General features: G+C 38.9%; 1 protein-coding gene across 10 annotated transcripts; it reads left to right on the top strand.

Moving 5' to 3' along the window:
- Positions 1-2521: 2521 nt before the first annotated feature.
- Positions 2522-27137, top strand: LOC107805389 (sister chromatid cohesion protein PDS5 homolog D). 10 transcript variants are annotated; one of them, XR_012708556.1, is made up of 22 exons: positions 2522-3038; positions 3514-3717; positions 3881-4059; positions 18027-18153; positions 18230-18397; positions 20183-20605; positions 20731-20820; positions 21173-21258; positions 23023-23074; positions 23606-23689; positions 23793-23836; positions 24013-24081; positions 24174-24390; positions 24491-24534; positions 24704-24790; positions 24877-25093; positions 25197-25240; positions 25425-25493; positions 25643-25803; positions 25907-25950; positions 26130-26198; positions 26273-26699. XR_012708556.1 is itself a non-coding variant. In XM_075251510.1 (22 exons), exons 1-22 carry the CDS (start codon positions 2913-2915, stop codon positions 26535-26537), a joined length of 2907 nt encoding a protein of 968 aa, XP_075107611.1. In that variant the 5' UTR covers positions 2522-2912; the 3' UTR covers positions 26538-27137. The 10 variants fall into 10 exon arrangements, 9 of the variants coding, with proteins under 9 accessions (XP_075107611.1, XP_075107608.1, XP_075107607.1 ...); XM_075251510.1 differs by having other exon boundaries at positions 24722-24790; positions 25587-25803; positions 26273-27137; XM_075251507.1 differs by having other exon boundaries at positions 24722-24790; positions 25572-25803; positions 26273-27137.
- Positions 27138-27549: the final 412 nt, after the last annotated feature.

Below are 27549 nucleotides of genomic sequence, written 5' to 3'. Positions count from 1 at the left end.
CTAAGCAAGATCGAGCTCGCAGACAAAAGCCATTGTAATCCCACTAGAGGGAATCTTGACAGAAATTATGAAAAAGCTGATTTATCATGGGTCTCCCAATGAATGTTTATTTTATTATACTTGGAGCCAAACCCTTTCACTATAAAAGGGCTTGTTTACCATTTCTTGAAGGGATCTTTTTTGAGACTTAAACTATCAAAAACTGTATTATTTCCTTTGTAAGGAAGAGGGATCATTCTAGTTTCTTAGATTGATTCTATTTTGTAAAATCCTAAATTCACTGTTCATAATCGATTTGCCTGGATTACGTTTTCTCCAACCTATATTCATCCTTTTATTTATCCTAGTATTCTGTATTAAGTTGTACCACATATCTTCGGAACTGCATATAAATTCAACTATATCCATTTTTCGGGAAAACAATGGGTTAAAAAACCTTTACAATTCCACTACACCCTTTAGTGGTTGATAGCTTCATTACTAATTAGTCCATCTGGTTTCTATGACACGCACCCTTTAGTGGTTGTAAAGATTACACTTTCTAAAAGTGGAAAGGGATAAAGTTGCAGTTTCCATAGATTACCAAAATATGAGAAAACAACTTCAAGAAAATATAGAGGCAGTTTATAAGATTAAACCATGAACATGAAGAAATTGCTCTTTGGTGGAATTCATGTTATTTCATCCACTAAATAATGGATATATTGTCCTTTTCATTGTAATTTCAATATCATTATACTAAAATTGTAACTACCACTTTCATTCCTCCAATTCTAATTCAGTACCATGTATGGAATAGGTATAAGAACACAATATTTCAATTTGGAACTAAAAAACCATCCTAATAAACACAAGGAAAACTAAGCACCATATTTAATTGACAAAAACATTTGATCTATTTTTTTTTTTTTTGGTATTATCAACATCAAATCAATCTACAATGATAACAAATAAAGGCGGAAATAAAATACGGATAAAGCTGATACATACTTTGTATGTAGAGAACATGAAATAAATAAAAATTAAATTTTTACATCAAGAAGATTGACAAAGGAAGTGCAAGACATAGTCAATGCTGATTATATAAGAGGAGAGACAAGTGCAGCTAGTTTATGTTGCTGGTAATTTTGAGACCAAATGGGAATGGCTGACATGCAAAGTCTCTCCAAAAGTGTAATCTCCACTCGACTTATTCACATTGATTGCGTTTTTTAAGCTAATTTTGGCTTGAGGTTCATAACCTTAAATTTTTTAGGGTTTCTCTGCTTTTGTTGTGTGCTTAATCTCATATGCTATTTGGCATTGAATTTGACGTGGTTTTGCAAAGGAAGTTTCTATGCTATGCAGCAAATTAAATGGAGATAGGAAGATTCACTTAGTTGAGAGGATGTTATATTGTTATGTATTCAACTATTTATATTTGAGGAATATCGTCTCATTCATAATTTCTTTTTTGGTTTAGTCATCAAGTTCCAACTTTGTATAGAAAATTGAGTGTTGTTCATGGATAATCATTTATGTTGTAGATTCTCCACTTTTTAGGTGTATTGCTTGTATAAAAGATTTTTTTAAATTATTAATGAAATTATTAATCTTAATAAAGTGTCAACTAGCTTAAACCTCCAAGACTTGGTGTCACAAGTATATGAGCAACTAGTAGAATATATAGATGGCAAAGAGAGCCATTATATCATAAATCTAACATACTGCAACAAAGGAAAATAAAATGAAAATATGCAATTGCATCATCATTTATAAAAAAGTGAACCGACGGGATAAACTACGTCAATTAATTTAATTTAATTAAATTAAAAATTACAAGGAAACATAAAACAAGAAACAACATTGATAAACTAAATTGTATAGTCTACTCAAATTATTGGAATTTGTTTTTCAGGAGAAAGATAATTTCTGAATTCTATTGGAATAATTTTATTGTTAGAAGAAAGATAATTTCTATAATAAAAAGTTATCCCATTTAATTTGTTAAAAATGAACATAATGAGAATCAAATCATGTAAAAAATGTTCATATTGACAAACATTCTCTTTGGGATATGTTGCATCGTTTCACTATTGTTAAAAAACTTCTAGAAATAAATGTATACATGACATTTCAAAATATACAAAACTACTTTTAAATTGAGAAATGAATCAATGATAGAGATACGACAAACGTTAATATCACTATAAAATTGAAATTCTCAGTCTAAAGTGAGCCCTTTTGTAAGCATAGAACTTATAATTTAATACTCGAAAATCAGTTATCTTATAAAAAGAGACAAAACACAAAAATAAAAAAATAGTTTGAGCTTCGAAAAAGATCACCTTTGCCCGCTAATAAGCGCGCTAGTAAAGTGGACACAGTAATACAGTATACTTTCTCAATATTAGACAGCACGTACTTTCTCAATATTAGACAGCTAAAAGACCTATGCTTAAGTTCTCAAGTTCAATTTTCCAGGGGCAAAACTGTCCAATAATGCGGCTCTATTTCTTTGTCTCAAGATCCTTTCTTGAATAGTTGACACACACAAATTTCGTCTCTTTGCAGTTTTGCCTAGTCACGTAGAATTCAATGCTAAATATAGCATAGAGCTTAAGCACACAAGAAAAGCAGAAAATAGGTTACGGATTTCAACCCCAAAATTGGACAATAAACCCATTCAATGTGAATGAATCTATTGGAGATTACACTTTAAAGAGGCTCTGCATGTCAGCAATTTTTTTCTTTTTAAATTTGGTCCCAATTTTACTCCCAACAAAAATCCCACCTGTCTCTCTCATCTTATATAATCAGCATTTGCTGTGTCTGACCTTGCATTTTGTTCTATAGAGTGTAATTTTTTTGGACAATTGATATAAGTTTGTTTGGGTTTTGAGAGTGAGAGTGAGAGTAAATGCTGCTGTGAAATGGCTGCTTCTGCTTCCTCTACTTTGGACTCTTCCCAAAAGGAAATTGAGGATGAGCTCAAAGATTGTGGGATTAGGCTCATTATTCCTCCTCCTTCCACTGAAGAGCTCCTCAATCTTCTCGATGTAAAGTTTCAATTTTTATCTATTTATTTCATGTTCTTTACATACAAATTACTAGCTTTATCTGTGTTTTATTTCCTCTTTTTCTGTGTTATCATTTTAGGTTGGTTTGATGTTGAAAACGGTAAGACTTTTGTGGGGAATGGCTGTTTGTCAATTAGATAAATTTGGTGCCTAGTTTTGACTTCAAATGGAATTCTTTTGTTCTTCCTATAATAAATGACATGGTGTTGAATCAGAATTGGAGGAATGGAAGTGGCAATTACAGGTTTAGTGTAATGGTTTTGGAATTTAAATGAATAGGACAATCTCATTATTTAATAGATGAATAGCATGAATGCCACCATAGAGTATTTTCTCCATGTTCGTGACTTAATCTTTATGAACTGGCTTTGTAATTTCTTGAAGTTGTTTGCTCGTATTTCCGTAATTTATGGCAGCTTCAAGTTGACTACTTTTCTCCTCTTGTGTCTTTTAGAAAGTGGAATCCCTATTGATAAAGGTAGGTCAAGCCCCTTCTGATTCAATGAAAGATGCACTTCGACCAGTAATGAGAGCTATGGTTGGAAGTGAACTTTTAAAGAATGCTGATGTGGATGTCAAATTCTCTGTTGTATCTTGTCTCTGTGAGCTTTCTAGAATAACTGCCCCTCAGCAACCTTATGATGATGGACTAATGAAGGTATCCAAGATATAACATTCTACTTTGTTGTTCTCTTTTCCTTACACACACACATATTATATATGTGTAAAAAGAACCACTAACTAGTTTAGCTAATGTCATTTGCTCAAACTTTATATCCATTTCCTTTTTGTTTTCACACGCTTGTATCGAAAAATCTCAGGAAATTTTCCAACTTATAGTAAGGGCATTTGAAGATTTATCTCATTCAGCCCGCCATTATTATAAGGCTGTGCATGTTCTTGAAACTGTGGCAGATGTCAAGGCCTGTGTGATGCTGCTGGACCTTGAATGTGATGCCTTAGTTATAGAGATATTCCAGCTGTTTCTCAGGATCATCAGGTAACTTATTACTTTTGGTAACAAGTTTCTTAACCTTTTTCTCTGTTTTGACTGTTACATAGAGTTGTGAGTTAATTCTTTCAAGCAATTAATTTAACCTCCTTCGGAGTAAATCAGTGTGGAAATTTTAGGATCTTACAGTGGGAAATGTAGGTAAAATGAGATTATACTTAGAACTATGAAAATTGACTCTAGAGAGAACTGATTTATTAGGATAAGCAAAAGTAAGATAAATATTGCACTACAAATTTAGCCCCCAAAGGAAGAATGAAGGTGAATGAGATTAGAGAGGAATGTATTGTTTACAAGAAAACATTTTCTAATATCTTGGCTCAATCTTCCGCAAGAATGGCATAATAGATGGAGATGTAGCACATAGAAATTAAATAAGAAGAATAAAATGGAGGAGTATTATGAGAGTACATAATGGAGGAGTTTTTGGAATGCTATGTGATAACCTAACAATGTGATAGGAGAGTTTTATAGAACAGGTGTAAAACCAACAATGTTACATGAGATAGGCCTCTATGGTTGTATACGGTCGAAACTGATTTCGGCCTTCGTACGACTGATCCAGATGGAAACATAATGGACCGAAGAAAGTCTTCATAATATCGAGATGGGATCCGAAGAAGGCACAAACGAGCTTCGAGTTTCAGGGACAGGTAAAATACCGAGCTCGAAGTCATTATCGAGCTCGGGTCCAAATCGAACTATGATGAGAAGTGGTGGAATCGAGCTTAAGGGCCAGAGGCCAACTAATACCGGCCCAATACTGGGCCCCGAGTCAACATTGAGCTCGAACCCACATCGAGCTCTAAACTTGGAAACCGACAGATACCGATCCCGGTCAGGACCGAGCTCATAGACACGAGCCGTTACAACCGCACTAAGGGAGAGAATCTCGGCGGGAATTAAGAAAAATCTAATTTATCATGGGTTCCCCACTATGTATTTTTAATTATATCTAAAGTAGGATCCCTCCACTATAAGACGAATGGCTATATTTCTGTAAAGCAATCAAGTTTGGCATACATTATAATTCAGATATCATACACTCCCATATTGAAGAATTATCCTTTTTTAGTTGCATAGATTGATTCATCTTGCATAATCCATAAATCATCCTCTTTTCAACTTTGCTTATTTTTATCCTTTACAGTCAATATTCGATATTTCTATTTACTATTACGATTTGTGTCAAGTTATACCACATACCCTTAGAACTACGTACAAATTCAACTCTATCCGTTTTTCGGGTAAACAGTTTGGCGCCCACCGTGGGGCTAAGGATAATAGTGATTATTTGATACGAATCTGCAAAAACACACCATTTTACACTTGTTTTCGGAAGTGTCTTTGATTTCGGATTAGCAACGATGAGCTCTCAATTAAATGGCCTTACCTACCGACAACGAAGCTGGCCTTCAAGGTGAGAACAGTGTTTAAAAAAGCGCCCGCTTCCTCGCTTTAAGCGAGAAGCGAAGCGAAGCGAGAAGCTGCACGCTTCACCCTGCTGAAGCGACTCAGGTGTAGAAAAGCGACCGCTTCCCACTAAAAAGCGAGAAGCGGGAAAGCGATGCGATGCGATGCGAAGAAGCGACCGCTTCTGTGTTTTAAAACAGACCCAGCCCTATTTTATTAAAAACGAGGTCTGGTCTTTCATTAAACTAACAAATGCAATGAGACTAGGGTTTTAAAGACACTAGTCGACTTCTTCTTCTTCATCGACTGAAAGCATCAACTTCAAGTTCAAACAACAGGTATGTTCTGATTTTTCTTCTCCTTCTTCTCTTCTTCTTCTTTTCTTTTTCTTTTTCTTTCACTGTTTAAACGTCCAAAAAGCAGCGAAATGCTGGCGAAATTTTTTTTTTACCTTCGGTTCTTTCTCAGAATCGATGCCAATTTTTAAACAGTGAAAGAAAAAATTGCCCAGTTTACTGTCCAGTTTTTCTTTTTCTCCTCTGCCCAGTTTTTTTTATATTACCTCTAATTTTTATATCCTTTATTGTTAGTTCTTATTGTCTTTCTTATGTGCTATGTAGTTGTTCTTTTAATGGCGAAGAAGTTGAAGAAGTTGACGAGCAATATAATAATGATAATGGAATACAATAATTTGACAATCTTGTAGAAGAATAGGATGCCCATTTTGTGCTTTAATTGATGCTACTATTTAGTTTTCACATTGAAGTATTGAACATTTGATTACAATTACATGTGTTGTCTATGCAATATTTATTTTATTTTATTTTTTAAAATTCTGCTTCACTTCAAAAAAGCGAGCGCTTCGCTTCTCGCTTTAAGCGAAATGGGGATTGTCGCTTTTTCTCGCTTCACGCTCTTCACAACACTGGGTGAGAACAACAACTTGACGCCCAGGGCCGAAAGGCCACTTGTCGACGCTATTGGAGCTCGAGTCGAAATACCATTAGACGTTAATTCGCATATGGCCCTTGACCAACGTTCTGAACCTGAAAATAGCATTCATGGTGGTACTCGATCCGCAGCTCGAGACACCCACAACGTTGAGGAAAACGGAATCAGCTTGTGTATGATTTTCGAAATATTGCAAGCTCAACAGGTAGCGATAGCTCAGTTGCAGAGTCAAACCCAGGTACTGAGCAGGCCGGAGCCCAGTCCACCCCGAGAAGTCACCCACAGAACAGAACCAACTATAGTAAGGTCAAATGAGCAAGAGTCGGGGAGTAATCCTGAAATAGCTAAGATGTTCGAAGAACTAACCAAATGAATAGAATCATGAGAAAGGAGGATCGAGGCAAACGACAAAAAAGTGGAAACATATAACTCCAGGGTTGATCAGATCCCGGGGGCACCACCGATATTGAAGGGCTTAAATTCCAAAAAATTTACACAAAAGCCTTTCCCCCCGAGCGCGGCTCCTAAACCGATCCCAAAGAAGTTTCGCATGCCCGAGATTCCTAAATATAATGGAACGACCGATCCCAACGAACATGTCACCTCTTACACATGTGCCATCAAAGGGAACGATCTAGAGGACGACGAGTTCGAATCTGTATTATTGAAAAAATTCGGTGAAACCCTGACAAAGGGAGCAATGATATGGTATCATAATTTACCGTCTAACTCTATCGATTCTTTTGCTATGCTTGCAAATTCTTTCGTAAAAGCACATGCTGGGGCCATAAAGGTCGAGACCAGGAAGTCAGACCTATTCAAGGTAAGACAAAAGGATAACGAGATGCTAAGAGAATTCGTATCTCGTTTCCAAATGGAACGAATGGATCTACCACCAGTCACGGACGATTGGGCCGTTCAAGCTTTGACTCAAGGTCTAAACAAACGAAGCTCGATGGCTTCACGGCGGCTGAAGCATAACCTAATCGAGTACCCAGCTATTACTTAGGCCGATGTGCATAATCGATATCAATCCAAAATAAGAGTCGAAGACGACCAGTTGGGTTCTGTGTCCGTTATTAAAAGGGCTACCAACCGAGAACAGAGGTCGATCAGAGACCGATACCGGCCGTATAATGGAAATCCTACAAATTCGGTGTAATAAACGGCAATCAACTACCACACAAATTGGAACATGTCACGCCTAAAACGATACTACTGCTAAGGTATGGTCCTCCCCTGTTCAATTATATTTCGAAACTAACCATTGCAGGCGTTCGACCAAAGACAGGGATGGATTATTCAACTCGAAGCCTTTAGGCCAGAAAGCACGCATTGTACTCTTTTTCCCTTAGACCGGTTTTTTTTCCCCAAATGGGTTTTTCGGCAAGGTTTTTTAATGAGGCAACCATTGATCGTGCTAACTTGGAACAATTCAGCAGTATCCGAGACCTCCTTACAATCCACCTCGAATACTGGGGGGCATTGTCATTGAACATATCAACGATGATTATCAAGTTCGGTGCAGAGGAAGTTACTTCGTTATTTCATGGCAACAGGGTCTCGACAGGAAAAATTGTAAGGGCCAAATGGTCAAACGAGCCATGCCCGTGTAGTTGGCCCGAGCCCTGACACAAAACATGAACACATGTATAATGACTTACAAAGAAAAATTTCTTCTTTACCGATATCTTATATCCAAGGAAAATTCCTCTATTTCGAGATCTATTATGCAAACAGGCTTAAGGGCCGACCATTACCCCATAAATCGGGGACTGCCAACCGAAAAATCAACGAGTTCGAGCAACACTCACTCGACTATAAAGCCTAAGGGCTACCCCGACTCGAGTTCGAGCAACCATTCTCACTCGGGGCTATCTATTAAGCCTATGGGCTACTTTTATTTCAAGTTCGAGCAATCACTCACTCGACCATTAAGCCTACGGGCTACATCACTTCGAGTTCGAGCAAGCACTCACTGGACTACTAAGCCTACGGGCTACTCTTATTTCGAGTTCGAGCAATTACTCACTTGACCATTAAGCCTACGGGCTACTCTTATTTCGAGTTCGAGCATTCACTCGCTCGACCATTAAGCCTACGGACTACATTACTTCGAGTTCGAATCACCCACTCGACTATTAAGCCTACAGGCTACCTTATTTCGAGTTCGAGCAAATCACTCACTCGACTAATAAGCCTACGTTCTACATTACTTCTAGTTCGAATCACTCACTCGACTAATAAGCCTACGGGCTACATCACTTCGAGTTCGAGCAAGCACTTACTCGACGACTAAGCATACGGGCTACTCTTATTTCGAGTTCGAGCAATCACTCACTCGACCATTAAGCCTATGGGTTACATTACTTCGCGTTCGAACAAACACTCACTCGACTGCTAAGCCTACGGGCTACTCTTATTTTGAGTTCGAGCAATCATTCAATCGACCATTAAGCCTACGGGCTACATTACTTCGAGTTCGAATCACTCACTTGACTATTAAGCCTATGGACTACTCTTATTTCGAGTTTGAGCAATCACTCGCCCGACCATTAAGCCTACGGGCCATTACTTCGAGTTCGAATCACTCACTCGACTATTAAGCCTACGGGCTACCTTACTTCGAGTTCGAGCAATCACTCACTCAACCATTAAGCCTACGAGCTACATCACTTCGAGTTCGAATCACTCACTCGACTAATAAGCCTACGGGCTACATCACTTCGAGTTCGAGCAAGCACTTACTCAACTACTAAGCCTACGGGCTACTCTTATTTCGAGTTCGAGTAATCACTCACTCGACCATTAAGCCTACGAGCTACATTACTTCGAGTTCGAATCAGTCACTCGACTATTAAGCCTACGGGCTACCTTACTTCGAGTTCGAGCAATCACTCACTCGACCATTAAGCCTACGGGCTACATTACTTCGAGTTCGAATCACTACTCGACTATTAAGCCTACGGACTACCTTATTTCGAGTTCGAGCAATCACTCACTCGACTATTAAGCCTACGGGCTACATTATTTCGAGTTCGAATCACTCACTCGACTATTAAGCATACATGCTACTCTTATTTCGAGTTCGAGCAATCATTCGCTCGACCATTAAGCTTACAGGCTACATTACTTCGATTCGAATCACTCACTCGACTATTAAGCCTACGAGCTACCTTACTTCGAGTTCGAGCAAATCACTCACTCGACTAATAAGCCTACGGGCTACATTACTTTGAGTTCGAATCACTCACTCAACTATTAAGCCTACGGGCTACCTTACTTCGAGTTCGAGCAATCACTCACTCGACCATTAAGCTTACGGGCTACATTACTTCGAGTTCGAATCACTCACTCGACTATTAAGCCTACGAGCTACATTATTTCGAGTTCGAATCACTCACTCGACTATTAAGCATACGGGCTACTCTTATTTCGAGTTCGAGCAATCACTCGCTCGACCATTAAGCCTACAGGCTACATTACTTCGATTCGAATCACTCACTCGACTATTAAGCCTACGGGCTACCTTACTTCGAGTTCGAGCAAATCACTCACTCGACTAATAAGCCTATGGGCTACATTACTTTGAGTTCGAATCACTCACTCAATAATAAGCCTACGGGCTACATCACTTCGAGTTCGAGCAAGCACTCACTCGTCTACTAAGCCTACCGGCTACTCTTATTTCGAGTTCGAGCAATCACTCACTTGACCATCAAGCCTACTGACTACTCTTATTTCGAATTTGCGCAATCACTCGCTCGATCATTAAGCCTAAGGGCTACATTACTTCGAGTTCGAATCACTCACTCGACTATTAAGCCTACGAGCTATCTTACTTCGAGTTCGAGCAAATCACTCACTCGACTAATAAGCCTACGAGCTACATTACTTCGAGTTCGAATCACTCACTCGACTAATAAGCGTACGGGCTACATCACTTCGAGTTCGAATCACTCACTCGACTAATAAGCCTATGGGCTACATCACTTCGAGTTCGAGCAAGCACTCATTCGACTACTAAGCCTACATGCTACTCTTATTTCGAATTCGAGCAATCACTCACTCGACCATTAAGCCTAGGGTTACGTTACTTCGAGTTCGAGCAAGCACTCACTCGACTACTAAGCCTTCGTGCTACTCTTATTTCGAGTTCGGGCAATCATTCACTCGACCATTAAGCCTACGGGCTACATTACTTCGAGTTCGAATCACTCACTCGACTATTAAGCCTACGGGATACTCTTATTTCGAGTTCGAGCAATCACTCACTCGACCATTAAGCCTACGGGCTACATTACTTCGAGTTCGAATCACTCACTCGAATATTAAGCCTACGAGCTACCTTACTTCGAGTTCGAGTAATCATTCACTCGACCATTAAGCCTACAGGCTACATTACTTCGAGTTCGAATCACTCACTCGACTATTAAACCTACGGGCTACTCTTATTTCGAGTTCGAGCAATCACTCGCTCGACCAGTAAGCCTATGGGCTACTCTTATTTCGAGTTCGAGCAATCACTTACTCGACCATTAAGCCTACGGGCTACATTACTTCGTGTTCGCATCAGTCACTCGACTATTAAGCCTACGGGCTACCTTACTTCGAGTTCGAGCAATCACTCACTCGACCATTAAGCCTACGGGCTACATTACTTCGAGTTCGAATCACTCACTCGACTATTAAGCCTACGGACTACCTCATTTCGAGTTCGAGCAATCACTCACTCGACCATTAAGCCTACGGGTTACATTACTTCGAGTTCGAATCACTCACTCTACTATTAAGCCTACGGGCTACTCATATTTCGAGTTCGAGTAATCACTCGCTCGACCATTAAGCCTACGGGCTACATTACTTCGATTCGAATCACTCACTCGATTATTAAGCCTACGGGCTACCTTATTTCGAGTTGGAGCAAATCACTCCCTCGACTAATATGCCTACGGGCTACATTATTTCCAGTTCGAATCACTCACTCGACTATTAAGCCCACATGCTACCTTACTTCGAGTTCGAGCAATCACTCACTCGGCCATTAAGCCTACGAGCTTTATTACTTCGAGTTAGAATCACTCACTCGACTAATAAGCCTACGGGCTACATCACTTCGAGTTCGGGCAAGCACTAAATCGACTACTAAGCCTACGGGCTACTCTTATTTCGAGTTTGAGCAATCACTTACTCGACCATTAAGCGTTCGGGCTACTCTTATTTCGAGTTCGAGCATTCACTCGCTCGACCATTAAGCCTACGGGCTACATTACTTCGAGTTCGAATCACTCACTCGACTATTAAGCCTACATGCTACCTTATTTCGAGTTCGAGCAAATCACTCACTCGACTAATCAGCCTACGTTCTACATTACTTCTAGTTCGAATCACTCACTCGACTAATAAGCCCACGGGCTACATCACTTCGAGTTCGAATCACTCACTCGACTAATAAGCCTACGGGCTACATCACTTCGAATTCGAGCAAGTAGTCACTCGATTACTAAGCCTACGGGCTACTCTTATTTCTAGTTCGTGTAATCACTCATTCGACCATTAAGCCTACGGGCTACATTACTTAGAGCTCGAGCAAGCACTCACTCGACTACTAAGCCTACGGGCTACTCTTATTTCGAGTTCGAGCAATCATTCACTCGACCATTAAGCCTACGGGCTACATTACTTCGAGTTCGAATCACTCACTCGACTATTAAGCCTACGGGCTACTCTTATTTCGAGTTCGAGCAATCACTTGCTCGACCATTAAGCCTACGGGCTACATTACTTCAAGTTCGAATTGCTCACTCGACTATTAAGCCTACGGGTTACCTTACTTCGAGTTCGAACAATCACTCACTCGACCATTAAGCCTACGGTCTACATTACTTCGAGTTCGAATCACTCACTCGACTAATAAGCCTATGGGTTACATCACTTCGAGTTCGAGCAAGCACTCACTCGACTACTAAGCCTACGGGCTACTCTTATTTCGAGTTTGAGCAATCACTCACTCGACCATTAAGCCTACGGGCTAAATTATTTCGAGTTCGAATCACTCACTCGATTATTAAGCCTACGGACTACCTTATTTCGTGTTCGAGCAATCATTCACTCGACCATTAAGCCTACGGGCTACATTAATTCGAGTTCGAATCACTCACTCGACTATTTTTACGGGCTACCTTATTTCGAGTTCGAGCAATCACTCACTCGGCCATTAAGCCTACGGGCTACATTACTTCGAGTTCAAATTACTCACTCGACTACTAAGCCTACAGACTATCTTATTTCGAGTTTGAGCAAGCAATCGCTTGGTTATAAAGGCTACAAGGCCCGAATTCGATCAAATTGCCTAAAGCCTTATGAGAACCTTCATAAGGCATGAATGAAACAAAATCTTCACAAGGCAGAGAATAAAACAGAGGCAAGTCGGGAAAAGAAAAGATCTATATATATATATATACAAGAGTGTTTACAACGTCCGAACATGACCCTACACAAAGAATCAAAATGGAAACTAAGGGCTAAGTTTCTTGGTTATCTCCGGGGGTGGTCTCTTCTCCATCGGGCTCCTCCCCGCTCTCGGACCCACTCTTGCTCCCATCATCATCACCACCATCATCATCATCATCATCATCATCATCATCGGAAGCCAAGGCTTTAGTATCGGCTTCAGCTCTTTAGCCATTTTTATCTCTTCGGTGAGATCGAAACCTCGAGCATGGATCTCCTCGAGGGTCTCCCTCCGAGATCGGCATTTAGCAAGTTCAACAACCCAATGTGCTCGAGTGTTAGCGGTCTCGGGTTGCCTCTCTTGTTTGTACCTGAGCAGCTTCAGCATCGGCCCGATAGACGGCCACGAATGCATCCGCATTGGCCTTTGCTTTTTCGGCGTCAGATTTGGCCTTGGCAAGTTCGGAGGCCAATCGAGCCTCGAGCTCCTCTATTTTTCTTGCTTGAATCGAGCTCTTCTCCTTCATACCTTGAAGTTGGTTTTCGGCCGATGATAATTGGGCTCGAGCGGTTTCTTTTTCTGCGGCAAGACGGTCCATACCATCTTTCCATCCCAAGGACTTGACCCTTATCATATCGACCTCCTCACGAAGCTTCCCAATCACCTCAAGCTTCTGCTGTAGCTGTGAGATCGAAATATTAGCCACCGTTCCAGGATCGAGCCCATGGGTTTTTAAGATTATTATTACCTGCTCGGTCAGGTCGGTCTGGTCTTGATGAGCCCTGGCCAACTCAGATCGGAGGTCCTTGATTTCTTCTTCCCTTTGCCAGAAGAGGAGTCTAAGGGCGTTCCTCTCCTCCGTGACCCGTCGGAGGTAGGCCTCGTACCGACGCAGCTCAGCTCGAGACCGGGAACATGCTTCTCGATGAACCGCTGCGGCCTACGTAAGAAAGAAGAAAAGAAGTTAGAAAAGAATAGCAAACGTAAAAGTGATAAATGGTAAAATGAAAGGCTATTTATAGATTGAGCAATGGCGGTTCAATATCAACGGCAGCCGACCACCGTCTGACACGCATTAAATGCCTTGGTAAACTGAACCGACGGGACAATTATCACGTACGTCATGGTCGGGCTCGATGCAAACGTCAGTGTACATCCAATCGAGCCATTGGGAAATCATATCGTTTCTCGCCACATCCTTCCCGAGAAACGAGGGGACTATATGTATACTGTCGAAACTGATTTCGGCCTTCGTACGACTTATCGGGATGGGAACATAATGGACCGAAGAAAGTCTTCATAATATCGAGATGGGATCCGAAGAAGGCACAAACGAGCTTCGAGTTTCAGGGACAGGTCAAATACCGAGCTCGAAGTCATTATCGATCTCAGGTCCAAATCGAACTATGATAAGAAGCGGTGAAATCGAGCTAAAGGGCCAGAGGCCAACCAATACCGGCCCAATACGGGGCCCCGAGTCAACATCGAGCTCGAACCCACATCGAGCTCTAAACTTGGAAACCGACAGATACCGAGCCCGGTTAGGATCGAGCTCATAGACAAGAGCCGTTACAACCGCACTAAGGGAGAGAATCTCAGCGGGAATTAAGGAAAAACTGATTTATCATGGGTTCCCCACTATGTATTTTTAATTATATCTAAAGTAGGATCCCTCCACTATAAGACGAATGGCTATATTTCTGTAAAGCAATCAAGTTTGGCATACATTATAATTCAGATATCATACACTCCCATATTGAAGAATTATCCTTTTTTAGTTGCATAGATTGATTCATCTTGCATAATCCATAAATCATCCTCTTTTCAACTTTGCTTATTTTTATCCTTTACACTCAATATTCGATATTTCTATTTACTATTATGATTTGTGTCAAATTATACCACATACCCTTAGAACTACGTACAAATTCAACTCTATCCGTTTTTCGGAAAAACAATGGTCCAACATTGTCAAGATAGAAATTAGAATGTTGTGGAAATGTGGATATTCAGACTAATGCGGATCATCCAAGATTTGTATAATTAGAAATGATTTCATATAATATAATAAAGGGTGCAATAAGGTTGGCAAGTGGGCCAGTCCAGGACCGGGACCGGCCCAGGACCTTGGCCCATGTGGGTAGTGGGCCTAAACGGGCTGAGCCGTTTAAGACCGGGACCGGGGGAGGTGGGCCTGGCAAGTGGGCCGGTCCTTAGCCTGAGGCCCGCGAGACCGAACCATTTGGGACCGGGACCGGACTGGTCCTAGCGGGCCTAAACGGTCCCAAACGGTCCCAACGGCCATAATTTTAAAAAAATAAATCTGCCCATTTAGGCATTTAAAATCTAGCCGTTTCCTCTGCCAAAATAGCCGTGTAAATAGCCATTTAACCCCCCAACTTTGTTTTAACCCCAAATTTTTTATAATTACACTTTTTTCCTATTTTCAACTATAAATACCCCATCATTTTTTCATTTTTCTTACAAAATCATCAATTAGCTAATATTATATTTCTTGGCTTTCTCAAGAATAATGATCGAACAATAATGATATTAATCGTTTTTGTAAGCAAGAGTTACAACAAGTGTCCTTAGTTGACAAAGCCGAAGAAAAAAAACCCGATCCCCTTACAAGGTTGTTTTCACGCTATATATACAACAATAACAACAACAACAACCCAGTATAATCCCACTTAGTGGGGTCTGGGGAGGGTAGAGTGTACGCAGACCTTACCCCTATCCTGGGGTAGAGAGGCTGTTTCCAAATGACCCTCGGCATCCTTCCCTCCAAGAACTCCCCACCTTGCTCTTGGGGTGACTCGAACTCACAACCTCTTGGTTGGAAGTGGAGGAGTATAGTATTATATATAGTATCGTATATATATAAGCTATATTCGATATATATATTATAACGCATTGCTTTGAATATCTCTTAACAATATTTTTGTCTTTAAATTTGAATTAAAAAATTTAGGTCACAATTCTATAATATAGTATTATAGTATAGTATCGTATACTGGAACACTTCAATATGAAGAATGCTAAGCCAGTCAGCACACCTCTTGCTGGTCATCTGAAGTTGAGCAAGAAGATGTGTCCTACAACAGTGGAGGAGAAAGGGAACATGGCTAGAGTTCCTTATTCTTCAACAGTCAGAAGTTTGATGTATGCAATGGTATGCACCAGACCTGATATTGCTCATGCAGTTGGTGTAGTTAGCAGATTACTTGAAAATCCTAGAAAGGAACATTGAGAAGCAGTCAAGTGGATACTCAGGTACCTAAGAGGTACTGTAGGAGATTGCTTGTATTTTGGAGGATCTGATCTAATCTTGAAGGGCTACATGGATGATGTGGCCGGTGATACTGATAATAGAAAATCCACTACTGGATATCTATTTACTTTTTGAGGGGGAGCTATATCATGGCAGTCTAAATTGCAGAAGTGTGTTGCACTTTCAACAACTGAAGCAGAGTACATTGCCGCTACAGAAGCTGGCAATGAGATGTTATGGCTCAAGCAGTTTTTTCAAGAGCTGGAATTGCATCAAAAGGAGTATGTCATATATTGTGACAGTCAAAGTACAATAGACTTGAGCAAGAACTCCATGTACCATGCAAGAACAAAGCATATAGATGTGAGATATCATTGGATTCGTGAACAGGTGGAGAACGAATCTTTACAGGTCAAAAAGACTTACACGAGTGAAAATCCTGATGATATGTTGACCAAGGTGGTACCAAGTGACAAGTTCGAGCTATGCAAAGAACTTGTCGGCATGCACTCAAATTAGAAGACAGTGCTACCTCCTCTAGATGAATGAGACTGGAGGGGGAGGTTGATGGGGTCCATCTCATTCAAAAGCCAAAGTAATAGGCATGTGCCTAAGAAAAATATTTGGCTGAGAATTTTTTTGGTTTCGTAGCCACTCATCTTGGGGTGGGCTTACTACTTAGAACTTTGTTGAATTTATTTGGTTTGGTAGCCAACTTTATTGAGTTGTCAACATTGAAGAAAAAGAAGGAAAAGTGTGTGCAAATTGTCAAATATAGTAGGCTTTAGAGAATGAGGCTTCGGCTATAAAAGGAGAGCTTCAGCTCTCATTTCTACACACCAACAGAGAGAGAAAGAAAGAGTGAGGTTTCACAGACAAGGTATAAGAAAATAGTCTGTGAGAAAAATAGAGAGTGAGCGATATTGTAGTGAGGTGGGAATATCAAAAGAGGGTTATTTCTTTTGAGTGTTGTAGTGGTCTTTGGAGTATTTTACTCGGACCTACAAAGTGTTAAATTCCTTGCTATAGTGATATCAGTTGCTCGTCTCAGGGCCGTGGTTTTTCCCTTATTCAAAAGGGTTTTTTACATAAAAATCTTGATGTCGTTGTCACTCATTTATTCTTGTTAATTACCGTATCTCGGTGCTACGTTATTATTCCGCTTTTATTACTGTGAATATTATTTCTGTAGGGGGTTTATTCCCAACACATATAAGTGATCACCTAGCTGAGATTAAGGCTTAGTTATACGCTTACATTTGGTTAGTGTTTGTCAAGAGTGTTTTTGCTCTGGTTACAAATTTGTATGTTCTTGTAGGGATAAGTGATATGTTGAGCATATCTACTGTTAGAGAAACATCAAATACCTTAAAAAACTAATTATTTAATATTGGAATGAAATCACCTGAATAGAGTGGAACAGATGCAGAAGATTATATAGTGGACCCCAGCTAATTCGGGATTGAAGTGCAGATGATTAATTGATATTGCGGTGGGACGCTGAAGTGTTGGCTGCTTGTCTGTCAAGAACGAGCAGCAGGATCGTCGATGTAATTCAAGTGGTTATGATTTATCTTATCTATTTATGCACAACACAAATAGCATTTGATGTTTGTTTCAGTGTTGACTAGCCTAAAGGTGGTGGACCTCATAACTTACACTTTGAACTGTCCGCTCAGCTATTCGTGATACTTAAGTTCTTCTACACCTTCTGAGCACATTTAGCCATGTTGGTGATTTTTTGACTTTGACATCATGCACCATGCCATTTTACCCAAGCAAATGAATATAAATGAATATAAGGTTATCTTGTATAAGTTTTCTCTGATAAATGCTTATGGTTGATGCTTTAATTTTCTAAAGGCCCGACCATCCTAATGTTGTATTCACAAACATGGAAGAAATCATGACTCTGCTCATAGAAGAAAGTGATGAAATCTCAATGGAGCTTCTTCAGCCCCTTCTTGATAGCGCCAGAAAGGAAAATAAGGCAATGAACCTCATCCTAGTAATCTTTTGTTAGTCATGTTTCTTTAGCGCTTTTCTTTATCTTCTATACTGTACAGATTTGTTCACCTATCTCGTCAAAATTGGGAGAGGAAGTCCTGAAAGAATGTGCCTCCACTCTTAGACCATATCTTATAGAAGCCCTCAAGTCAAGAAGCATGAATCTTGATGATTATGCTGAAATAGTTGCCTCAATATGCAATGAAATGCCTGAGGGAGAACAAATGGTGCGTCCTATTGACGACTATCCTTTTTATGCAACTGTTTTTTGCTTTTTCTTGTAGTTGTTGAATGAAACGATTATGATATGATCCTTTTGCTTAATAGTTATAGCATCAGTGTCACATCTTTATATTCATGCATTTATTTTTATTTACAAACGGCACGCGTATTATGACTCTTCTCCAGCTGCTGCAAAAGAGTATGTTTCAGACTATTCTAGCTGATATGATGATAGATATGACTAGTTGCCTGTTATGTCCTTACCATTTCAAAAGAAAAAAAAAGATTATTTTCCTGTTATGATGATAGATAAGAGTGTTGATCCTTAGTACTCTTTCTATAAAAGTCGCTCTGTCTTCTTTCTTGCCTCGTCTCCTGTCGCTTTGCCCCTTGATACCAACCATGTGGCTTAGTTCATAACACCTTAGAACCAAATTATAAGGTGAAATTTAGAATTTTTTTCCTAAAACCTGGTACTCTCTAATTGCATAACAAGGTTGCCACCGACAAATTGCACAGTCGATGGTAGCAAGATGCTGACTTGGAATTGATGTACAGTCAAACCTCTCTACAACAACCTCGGTTGTCCGAAGATTTTTGGATGTTATAGCGAAGTGCTGGATGTTATAGAGAACATATATTATAACATAACATAAAAATTGGTTCCGGAAAAGCTTGGCTTTTATAGTGAAGTGTTGTTATATATGGATGCTGTTATAAAGAGGTCTGACTGTAGTATGTTGCATTAGAAAGATATAAAAATCACCAAGGAGGATGTGACAAAGACATTCACTGTTTTCGTCTTTTCGACAAAACATACATTTTTTTGTCTTTTAGCTTTTTGCAATAGCGGAGGATAAATATACCTAAGGAAGGATATACAACTAGTAATAAACACACTGCCTCTTGACTGACTGGCTTTTCTAATGATCTGATTTTGAGATGTTTATAACACTTCTACATGTAGCTCACTGAAATAAACAGTTTCTCCAGATGTGCAATCCATCTGTCTCTCAAATCATGAGATATTTCAAACTGTCATAGAGAATATGGTTTTTTTTCTTCAAATAATGAAACTCTAATATTGACCTCTTGAGCTGCATTTTGAGACGTGAGCTGTTATAAGGATAGTTCTTTTTGTCTCAAAGTGTCGGGCACATTTTATATTAATAAGTTAGATACCTCCGTCACACTAAAAAAACAGCTTTTTTCTCTTAGAAGTTGGCAAGTTTAATCATGTTGTATGCCCTCAAGGCATCAAATATCTCTTATCTCATTATCCCAACACAGTTAATAAGCAGGGTCTTTTAGAGAAATATTTGTCCATATGTGGATTCTTGATAATTATCCTTATTGTAAGGATGCGGTGCTATGAGTTGAACAGTAAGAGCCAACCTTGCAATAAGCATGCTCAAGTAACATTATAAATATGCTGGTTTAACTGTAACGCCAGCACTTTCAAGAAAATGACCTCATGCGATGCAATATGTCCAAAACAGTATGAAAATGTCAATGAGACTAAACCCAATGCTTCTATAGTGCTTGATAAATATGTATTTACTACTTTTAATTATCAAAATATGCTATTGAATTACTACTGATTAAGAAAACGCTCCTTATAAGAAAAAAAAAGCTATTGGATTACTTTCCTTTTTGCTTATATTAGTTTTATGATCATACGGAAAATGATAATGTGACTGATGCTGTGTATCCTGTAAAAGTTGGTCCATCTGCTGCTGTTATATGAGACTCTTTTAAATATTAATGGTACCTCTTCGAAAACATTACAGCATCACAGTCAGATGGAGCAGCAAAAGAATACTGGCATTGGCAATGGTAGTCATGGTTGCCGGGTTAGGGCTAAGAAGAAAGAGAGCATGGCAAATAAGGAGGCTCATCTGGGTGTGTTGGTTCCAGAAGGAGATGTGTTGCAATCTCAAGATAAGAGAAATGGCTCTCTGCATTCAGTTCTCAAATTTGGGGATGAACATAAGGGCACAGCATGTAGCAAAAGAAAACCACGTCAGAACTCAAAGAAGAGTGAGTCCGTTCCAAAAGGTGATGTGGACACCACTTCTGCTCTTAACATTGTAAAAGGAGAAGGAAACCTTACTGATGCTGAGGAGCCATCAGTGCAACAAGTTGATGAAAAGAAACAGAAGAATGACAGAGCTACCATTGAAATTCATGATATAGAAGAAACAGGAGATGAGGTTGAAAGGAAAACTTCTTGGAAGAAGCTATCTCTTGATCTGTGCTTATAGTTTTTTTCAAGCACAAATGTGACAACCACTTTCCTTTTTTTTCCCTTTTTCCTTCACTCTTGTGGGTTTTACAGGCAATTAAACTATCGTTTGGGGATGAAAATCTCTCAAGCAAACTTGCCAAAACTAAGCGCCAGAAGAAGCTTGCCATGGGGAAGGATGAGGTACTAATATACCATGTTTTGAGCTAAACTGTATCCCTTGTTTATGTAACGTCCATATCTGCAATATTTGCAGATTTTGTTTGTATTCACGTAGTATTGTTGAAATGTAGCGGCTTGTTGCCAAAATCTGTGACTTCTTTGCTTTGTCAAAAGAATCCAATCATAGTAAAAATAAGTTATAAGCTGCTATACCCTCCTTGAAGTCGGAGCAAATACTATTCTTACCTCTTTTCAATATATTTTAAAGGACTGAAAGTAGTTTTGGTTTAGGGCCCTACTGCTTTCATTTTGTCTGTTGTTCTAGAATGTTTTCATGTCTGAAGAGCTTATGGTTCCTAATTGTTTCATTCAGGATTCTAAAAGGCGTCAAATCACCAAAAATTATGGAGAAGAAATGGTTGGTATCAGAATAAGAGTTTGGTGGCCATTGGACAAAGTGTAAGTTCTGCAAAATATAGTGTCAGGACTGTCATACTATTGTGAATTTGTGGTACTAATTACAGATCCACTCTCATCCCAGCACTTTTAATCAACTTGATTGCCTTCTGTTAAGTTTATTATCTATAAAGTTGACTTGCCTACTAGGCCGTCAGGCAAAAATTTGCTTAATTCCCTTATTTTAACATGTGTTGTTCTAGTACTATCACAGGCGTGTTCGTAACTTGTGTTAAAAAATACACATATGGTTCATCTTTTGTAATGGTTTTCTCTAGTTCTTTACTCCTTGATGCTATAAGCAGACCTTATACTTGCAGACAATCTCTGTGGAGATAGATTGCAATGATCAGCAGCTGATGGCTCCTGAATTTCGAGAGTAGCTTGTTAAGCTAATTAGCTGTTGTCGTCTTCTTCTTCTTCTTGTTCTTTTTCTGTCTTTTTTCTTTGATGTCTTTTTGGCTAGGCTAAGGAAAAAGTAGGGGAGACTGCAAGATGTCAATATTTAATTACTCTCAAGCATTCATATGTTTGTATCCACCATAAATCAGCTTCTTCTTCTTTTTTTAAAATTTTTTTCTTTCTCATTCTTCAATTTAAATTATCAGCCATCTCAATCATCACCATCCTCCATCTCATGTGGCTGATTATATTATTAAACCCATGTAAGTTCTTCTGCCCCGATCTGTGAACTGACTCGTAATTTCTTTCAAAACTTTCATCTTATTTCTATAATAGATTTTGTAATTATACTTTCCAAATGCTCATCCACTCACAGTTTCAGCAATGCCAACTTACCTTCAGAACTATCAACTAACAAAGTTCTATCTATAAATCAACCCATTGCCAGATCTTGTCTAACTGCTACAGCATTCTTCAATTTTATCGTCTTTATGGTTTCTGTTGCTTGAAAAAAGTTGGAGTCAATGGAAAATTGTCTAGGCAATATTCTTTCAAAAGAAATATGTATAGCCTTACATGTAGATCATTTCTTGATGTGTTTGGTAGCATGAAATGCTGTGGCTTACTAGCAATAGTTGCTGGTTGTATCCGGTGTATGGGTTACTAATTTTTGAGCATGTCTCATCTTTTGATTGATATAGCTTGGATTGATATCAATTATTGTGAATATAATTACCAGATAGACAAAGGTGGACCTGTTTCTGGAATATAGATGGGCAAAGAGAAATACTCCCTTTGACCACCTAAAAGAAAAACTGTTCCAACATTTATCTGCAGAGCGATAGGTTTTGATTACTGAGTTGAAAAAAAAAACAGACAATTGATGAATTGCTAGGACCAACACACTTAAAAGGGGATGTTGGTTATTCAGAAACAAAAACAGAAGAGAATGCAGCCATGGGAGTACTGAAGGAGGTAGATCATAGATGCCTCAGAAGGTCACTCCAACGGGCAGCAAGGAACACCATTTCCATGAATATGAAGAAGTTTCTTTTGAACCATTGGATAATTTCTTAGGTTGAAAAATACCAATTTCCAGTGTCTTTTTTCTAACTTATCAACGAAAAAAAAGATTATCAATTTAATCTGTAAATTCACTCGGAACATTTAGTAATGACATATTGCACATGATGACCAAGTCAATGATAGAAAGCAAACAGTTTAGTTAATCGTTCACTTGGCATTTTGACGTGTAGAGTATCAGAGCACATCTTCAATTCCTTCTACCAAATTGACTTTTATCATGCCTTGAATATGGAAAAAAGAGTCTAGCTAAAGTTTCTGATCTTAAGATTCCCTTTGCAGGTTCTATGAGGGTGCAATTTCTGAGTTTGATCCTGTGAAAAAGAGACACAAGGTAGTCATCTTATTATTAAGCTGTCTGCTGTTTTTGAATTCATCTCTTTCCAGTTTATTACTCTATACTTATCATTTTGCGATGTCCTGATATATGCACTTAATAATGATGACAAGAATCTATACACCCTCCCCAAGTCTAAAAAGTTATAAATCGGTAGTCTGTTTGAATCCATGATATCATTTATTTTTTTCTCAATTTAACTCGAGACAAACTCCAAATATTATATTTGTTATTGTTCTCCTACCATTGCCAAAATATCTTCAAGTCCAATTGACTCCCTCTTCCTTCTCAGTAATGTTGAGGCAACGCTATTTACCTAAAAATATCTGCTAGTCCAATTAACTCCACCTTCCTGCTGAGTGACGTAGAGGCAGAACTATTTACCGAACCAAATATAATCACTGCAATATACATACCTTTTACCTGCACGAAAGGGAAATATATCCAGGGAGTGTAGTGCTTTTAGCTAACTTGAACCATCTAGAAGTTTTTAGTTGACTGATGCTATTTGCTTGTTTTCCTCTTGAGATCTTATATTATGATGGTGAAGTGGAAACCTTGAATCTGAGCAAGGAACAGTGGGAGATGCTTGAAGACAATCCATCTGACAAGGTGCTTCCCCTATTTTATACTGTGTTATCTTAACATATTTTCAAGTTATTATTGGCATTACATCTCTTTGTGATATGATTCTTTTTGGAAGCACTATTTACAGAAGCATGAGACAAATCTTCAATGCAATGCTGTTTCATCTGTTCCGTAAGTATTGATTTCTAAATTTTCTTTGTTCCTTGGATGTATCCTATACACAGTCTTGACTGTTGTGTTTACTCCTACCTACTACTTTTATGTTAGAGATTGTATTTCACATCACCTTGATACGGCAGTATTATTATTGGGATATGATATGGTTATCCGTTGATGAACTTGAGCAGATCCATGAAGAAGAAAGTAAAAAGAACCTCCTCAACAAAAAGGGAAGCCTTAGTCTCTTCATCCAAAAGGTTGTTATTTTGTTGTTGTACACTTTTTCCTGTAGTATTGCTATCCGAACTGACTGTTCCGAGGGTTTGACAAGTAGGTTCTCTATCTTCAGGTCAAAAAGAAATGCCCAAAAGAGAGACACTGAATCCCCGGTTACTCCAATTTCAGATAAGATGAATGATGCTACTAATGTTGGTTGCGAAACAAGCAGTGGGAAAAAAGATCTTGTGGACATGGAAGATAACACGATCACACAGAAGCAGAGATCCGAGACTCTGATACTTGCCTTAGAGAGCGCATTGATGCTTGAAGACCATCCATCTGACAAGGTCCTTTCCCATCTGATACTCTGTCTCGTAACATATTGTTTAATTATAAATGGCATTACATATGTTTATGGTATGAATTTTTTGGATGCAATATGTGCAGAAGCATGAAACAGATATTCAAAGCAACGATGTTTCATCTGTTCCGTAAGTATTGATTTCTGAATTTCCTTGTAACCTCGGACATATTTTAGTTCTCTACATAGTCTTGACTGTCATCTGTCGTGTTTACTTCTGTCTACTACATTTATGATAGAGATTCTATTTATTATCACCTTAATATGCTACTACTATTATTGTGACATGATATTGTTAGGTTGATGAACTTGAGCAGATCGACGAAGCAGAAAGCAAAAAGAACTTCCTTAACAAAAAGGGAGCCTGGAATGTCTTCAGCCAAAAGGTTGTCTTTTGTTGTTATACACTTTTCGCTGCAGTATTGCTTTCTAATGTTCTGAGGTTTTTGATAAGTAGGTTTTCCATCTTCAGGTTTAGAAGAAATGTCCAAAAGAGTGACATCGAAACCCTGGATAATCCAATTCCAGATAAGATGAATGATGTTACTGATGTTGGTTGCGTAACGAGCAGTGGGCAAAAAGATCTTGCGTACATAGAAGATAACACTATCACGCAGAAGCAGAGATCCGAGACTTTCAAAGTTGCCTTAGAGAGCTCATTGACGCTTGAAGACCATCCATCTGACAAGGTCCTTTCCCATCTGATACTGTGTTATCTCTTAACATATTTTTATATTATCAATGGCATTATATATGTTTGTGATACGATTCTTTTGGATGCAATATGTGCAGAAGCATGAAACAGATATTCCAAGCAACAATGTTTCATCTGTTCCGTAAGTATTGATTTCTTAATTTCCTTGTAACCTCGGACATATCCTAGTTCTCTACATATTCTTGACTGTCATCTGTGATGTTTACTTCTGTCTACTACATTTATGGAGATTGTATTTATTATCACCTTAATATGCCACTACTATTGTTGTGACATGATATGGTTGGGTTGATGAACTTGAGCAGATCGACGAAGCAGAAAGCAAAAAGAACTTCCTCAACAAAAAGGGAACCTGGAATCTCTTCATCCAAAAGGTTGTTCTTTTGTTGTTATACACTTTTCCCTGCAGTATTGCTTTCAGAACTGAATGTTCTGAGGGTTTTGATAAGTAGGTTTTCTATCTTCAGGTTTAAAAGAAATGTCCAAAAGAGTGACATTGAAATCCTGGATAATCCTATTCCAGATACGATGAATGATGCTACTGATGTTGGTTGCGTAACGAGCAGTGGGAAAAAAGATCTTGCGGACATGGAAGATAGCACCATCACACAGAAGCAGAGATCCGAGACTTTCAAAGTTGCCTTAGAGAGCTCATTGACGCTTGAAGACCATCAAGCTGACGAGGTCCTTTCCCATTTGATATTGTGTCCTCTCTTAACATATTTTTAAATTATCAATGGCATTACATATGTTTGTGATATGATCCTTTTGGATGCAATATGTGCAGAAGCATGAGACAGATCTTCAAAGCAATGATGTTTCATCTGTTCTGTAAGTATTGATTTCTAATTTTCCTTGTAACCCCGGACATATCCTGGTTCTCTACATAGTCTGTTGTCTATCGTATTTATTTCTGCCTGCTACATTTATGATAGAGATTGTATTTTAATATCACCTTGATATGCCACTAATATTTTTGAGTATGGTTATTGGTTGATGAACTTGAGCAGATTGACGAATAAGAAAGCAAAAAGAACCTCCTCAACAAAAAGGGAACCTGGAGTCTCTTCATCCAGAAGGTTGGTCTTTTGTTGTTTTACACTTTTCCCTTTAGTAATGCTTCCGAACTGACTTTGAGCTTTTCTACCTTTAGGTCTGCAAGATATGCCCAAAAGAGTGACATTGAATCCCTGGATATTCCAAATCCAGATAAGATGAATGATGCTACTGATGTTGTTTGCGAAACGAGCAGTGGGCAAAAAGATCTTGTGCACAAGGAAGATAACATCATCACAGAAGCAGAGATCCAAGACTTCCAAACTGGCAACCGAGAGCTCATTAAAGCAAGTGCACTCACAACGTCATCAAAACTTTCCAATGGTGCCTTAGAGAGCTCATTGACGAAGGAAGCCAATTAAAGTATAAAGATGCTGTAAGTTGAGTTTGGGAAAAAGGTAGTAGTCGTTACCCGTTATTCATTCAAATTTGTAAGTTTTAAATCACATTTGAACCCAATAGTTCCTTTAACTTTAAAAGCTATGAGACCTTGAGTTTGTTATGATAGTTTGCCAGAATGGACAGCTGGAGGATTCCATGCTCGACCATATTCATGCAGATTTTAAAAAAAAAATTTATTTCTCTTTTGGTTGCGGTATGAAATCCGAGTTAACAAAGCAACTGCATTTGTGGTAGTCCGTTGATATGTCAGCAAGGATTCAAGTCCTTTGCTTGATCATAGATCTCAATAAAGTAAGGGAATGCGAATTCTATATCGGGTCGATTCTTCCATATAATAGGTGAGAGGAGCTGTGGGATTCTGTTTCTGAATGTATCAATGAAAATTGTGAAGCATTCCCAGAAGCTGAATGTTTCTGAATGTTGTGAAGCATTAGGAGGTAGTTGCGTCATGCCTTACTTCGTACCATTATGGGACTAGCCATGTGGGGTTTTTGTCTAAGATAGCTAGTGGCAATGTTGTGTCTTACTATTTCGCTTTTCAGTGCAGGTCCTATTTACTAGCTATCGCTTTTGCTTTGCATCTTTCTTCTAGATTTCATGGTGTTCCTATTTTTCTTATGATTGTTGTGGTGATATTAATATTGTCTCCCTTTGCTTTGCATTTTTCTTCTGGATTTCATAGTGTTCCTATTTTTTCTATGATTGCTGTTGTAATACTAATATTGTCTCCTTTTTGTCCTTGTCTTTTTGTTTTTTTGAGCCGAGGATCTTTCGGAAATAACCTCTGTACTCCATCGGGGTAGGGGTAAGGTCTGCGTACATACTACCCTCCCCAGACCCTATTAGTGGGATTTTACTGGGTTGTTGTTGTTGTTATCCCAGAAGCTGAAGAAGTTACTGATAGGAGCAGTTATAGAGCAAGAGCTGAAGAAGTTACTTAGGATTAGTTACACATCTGTAGATTTGTTTCTC

The sequence above is a fragment of the Nicotiana tabacum genome, chromosome 4 (assembly GCF_000715075.1).
Source record: "Nicotiana tabacum cultivar K326 chromosome 4, ASM71507v2, whole genome shotgun sequence".
Classification (NCBI taxonomy): domain Eukaryota; kingdom Viridiplantae; phylum Streptophyta; class Magnoliopsida; order Solanales; family Solanaceae; genus Nicotiana; species Nicotiana tabacum.
Note: the sequence above shows the minus strand (reverse complement) of the source record. Positions and strands in the feature narration are given on the sequence as shown.

Bases quoted from the DNA above. Each gene is read 5' to 3' on its own strand.
- LOC107805389 (XM_075251502.1), top strand. From the start codon at position 2,913: ATGGCTGCTTCTGCTTCCTCTACTTTGGACTCTTCCCAAAAGGAAATT. The intron at 18,398-20,182 runs GTGCGTCCTATT...AAAACATTACAG, and splicing joins TGCCTGAGGGAGAACAAATG to CATCACAGTCAGATGGAGCA. The intron at 25,494-25,571 runs GTTGTTCTTTTG...TTTGATAAGTAG, and splicing joins GGAATCTCTTCATCCAAAAG to GTTTTCTATCTTCAGGTTTA.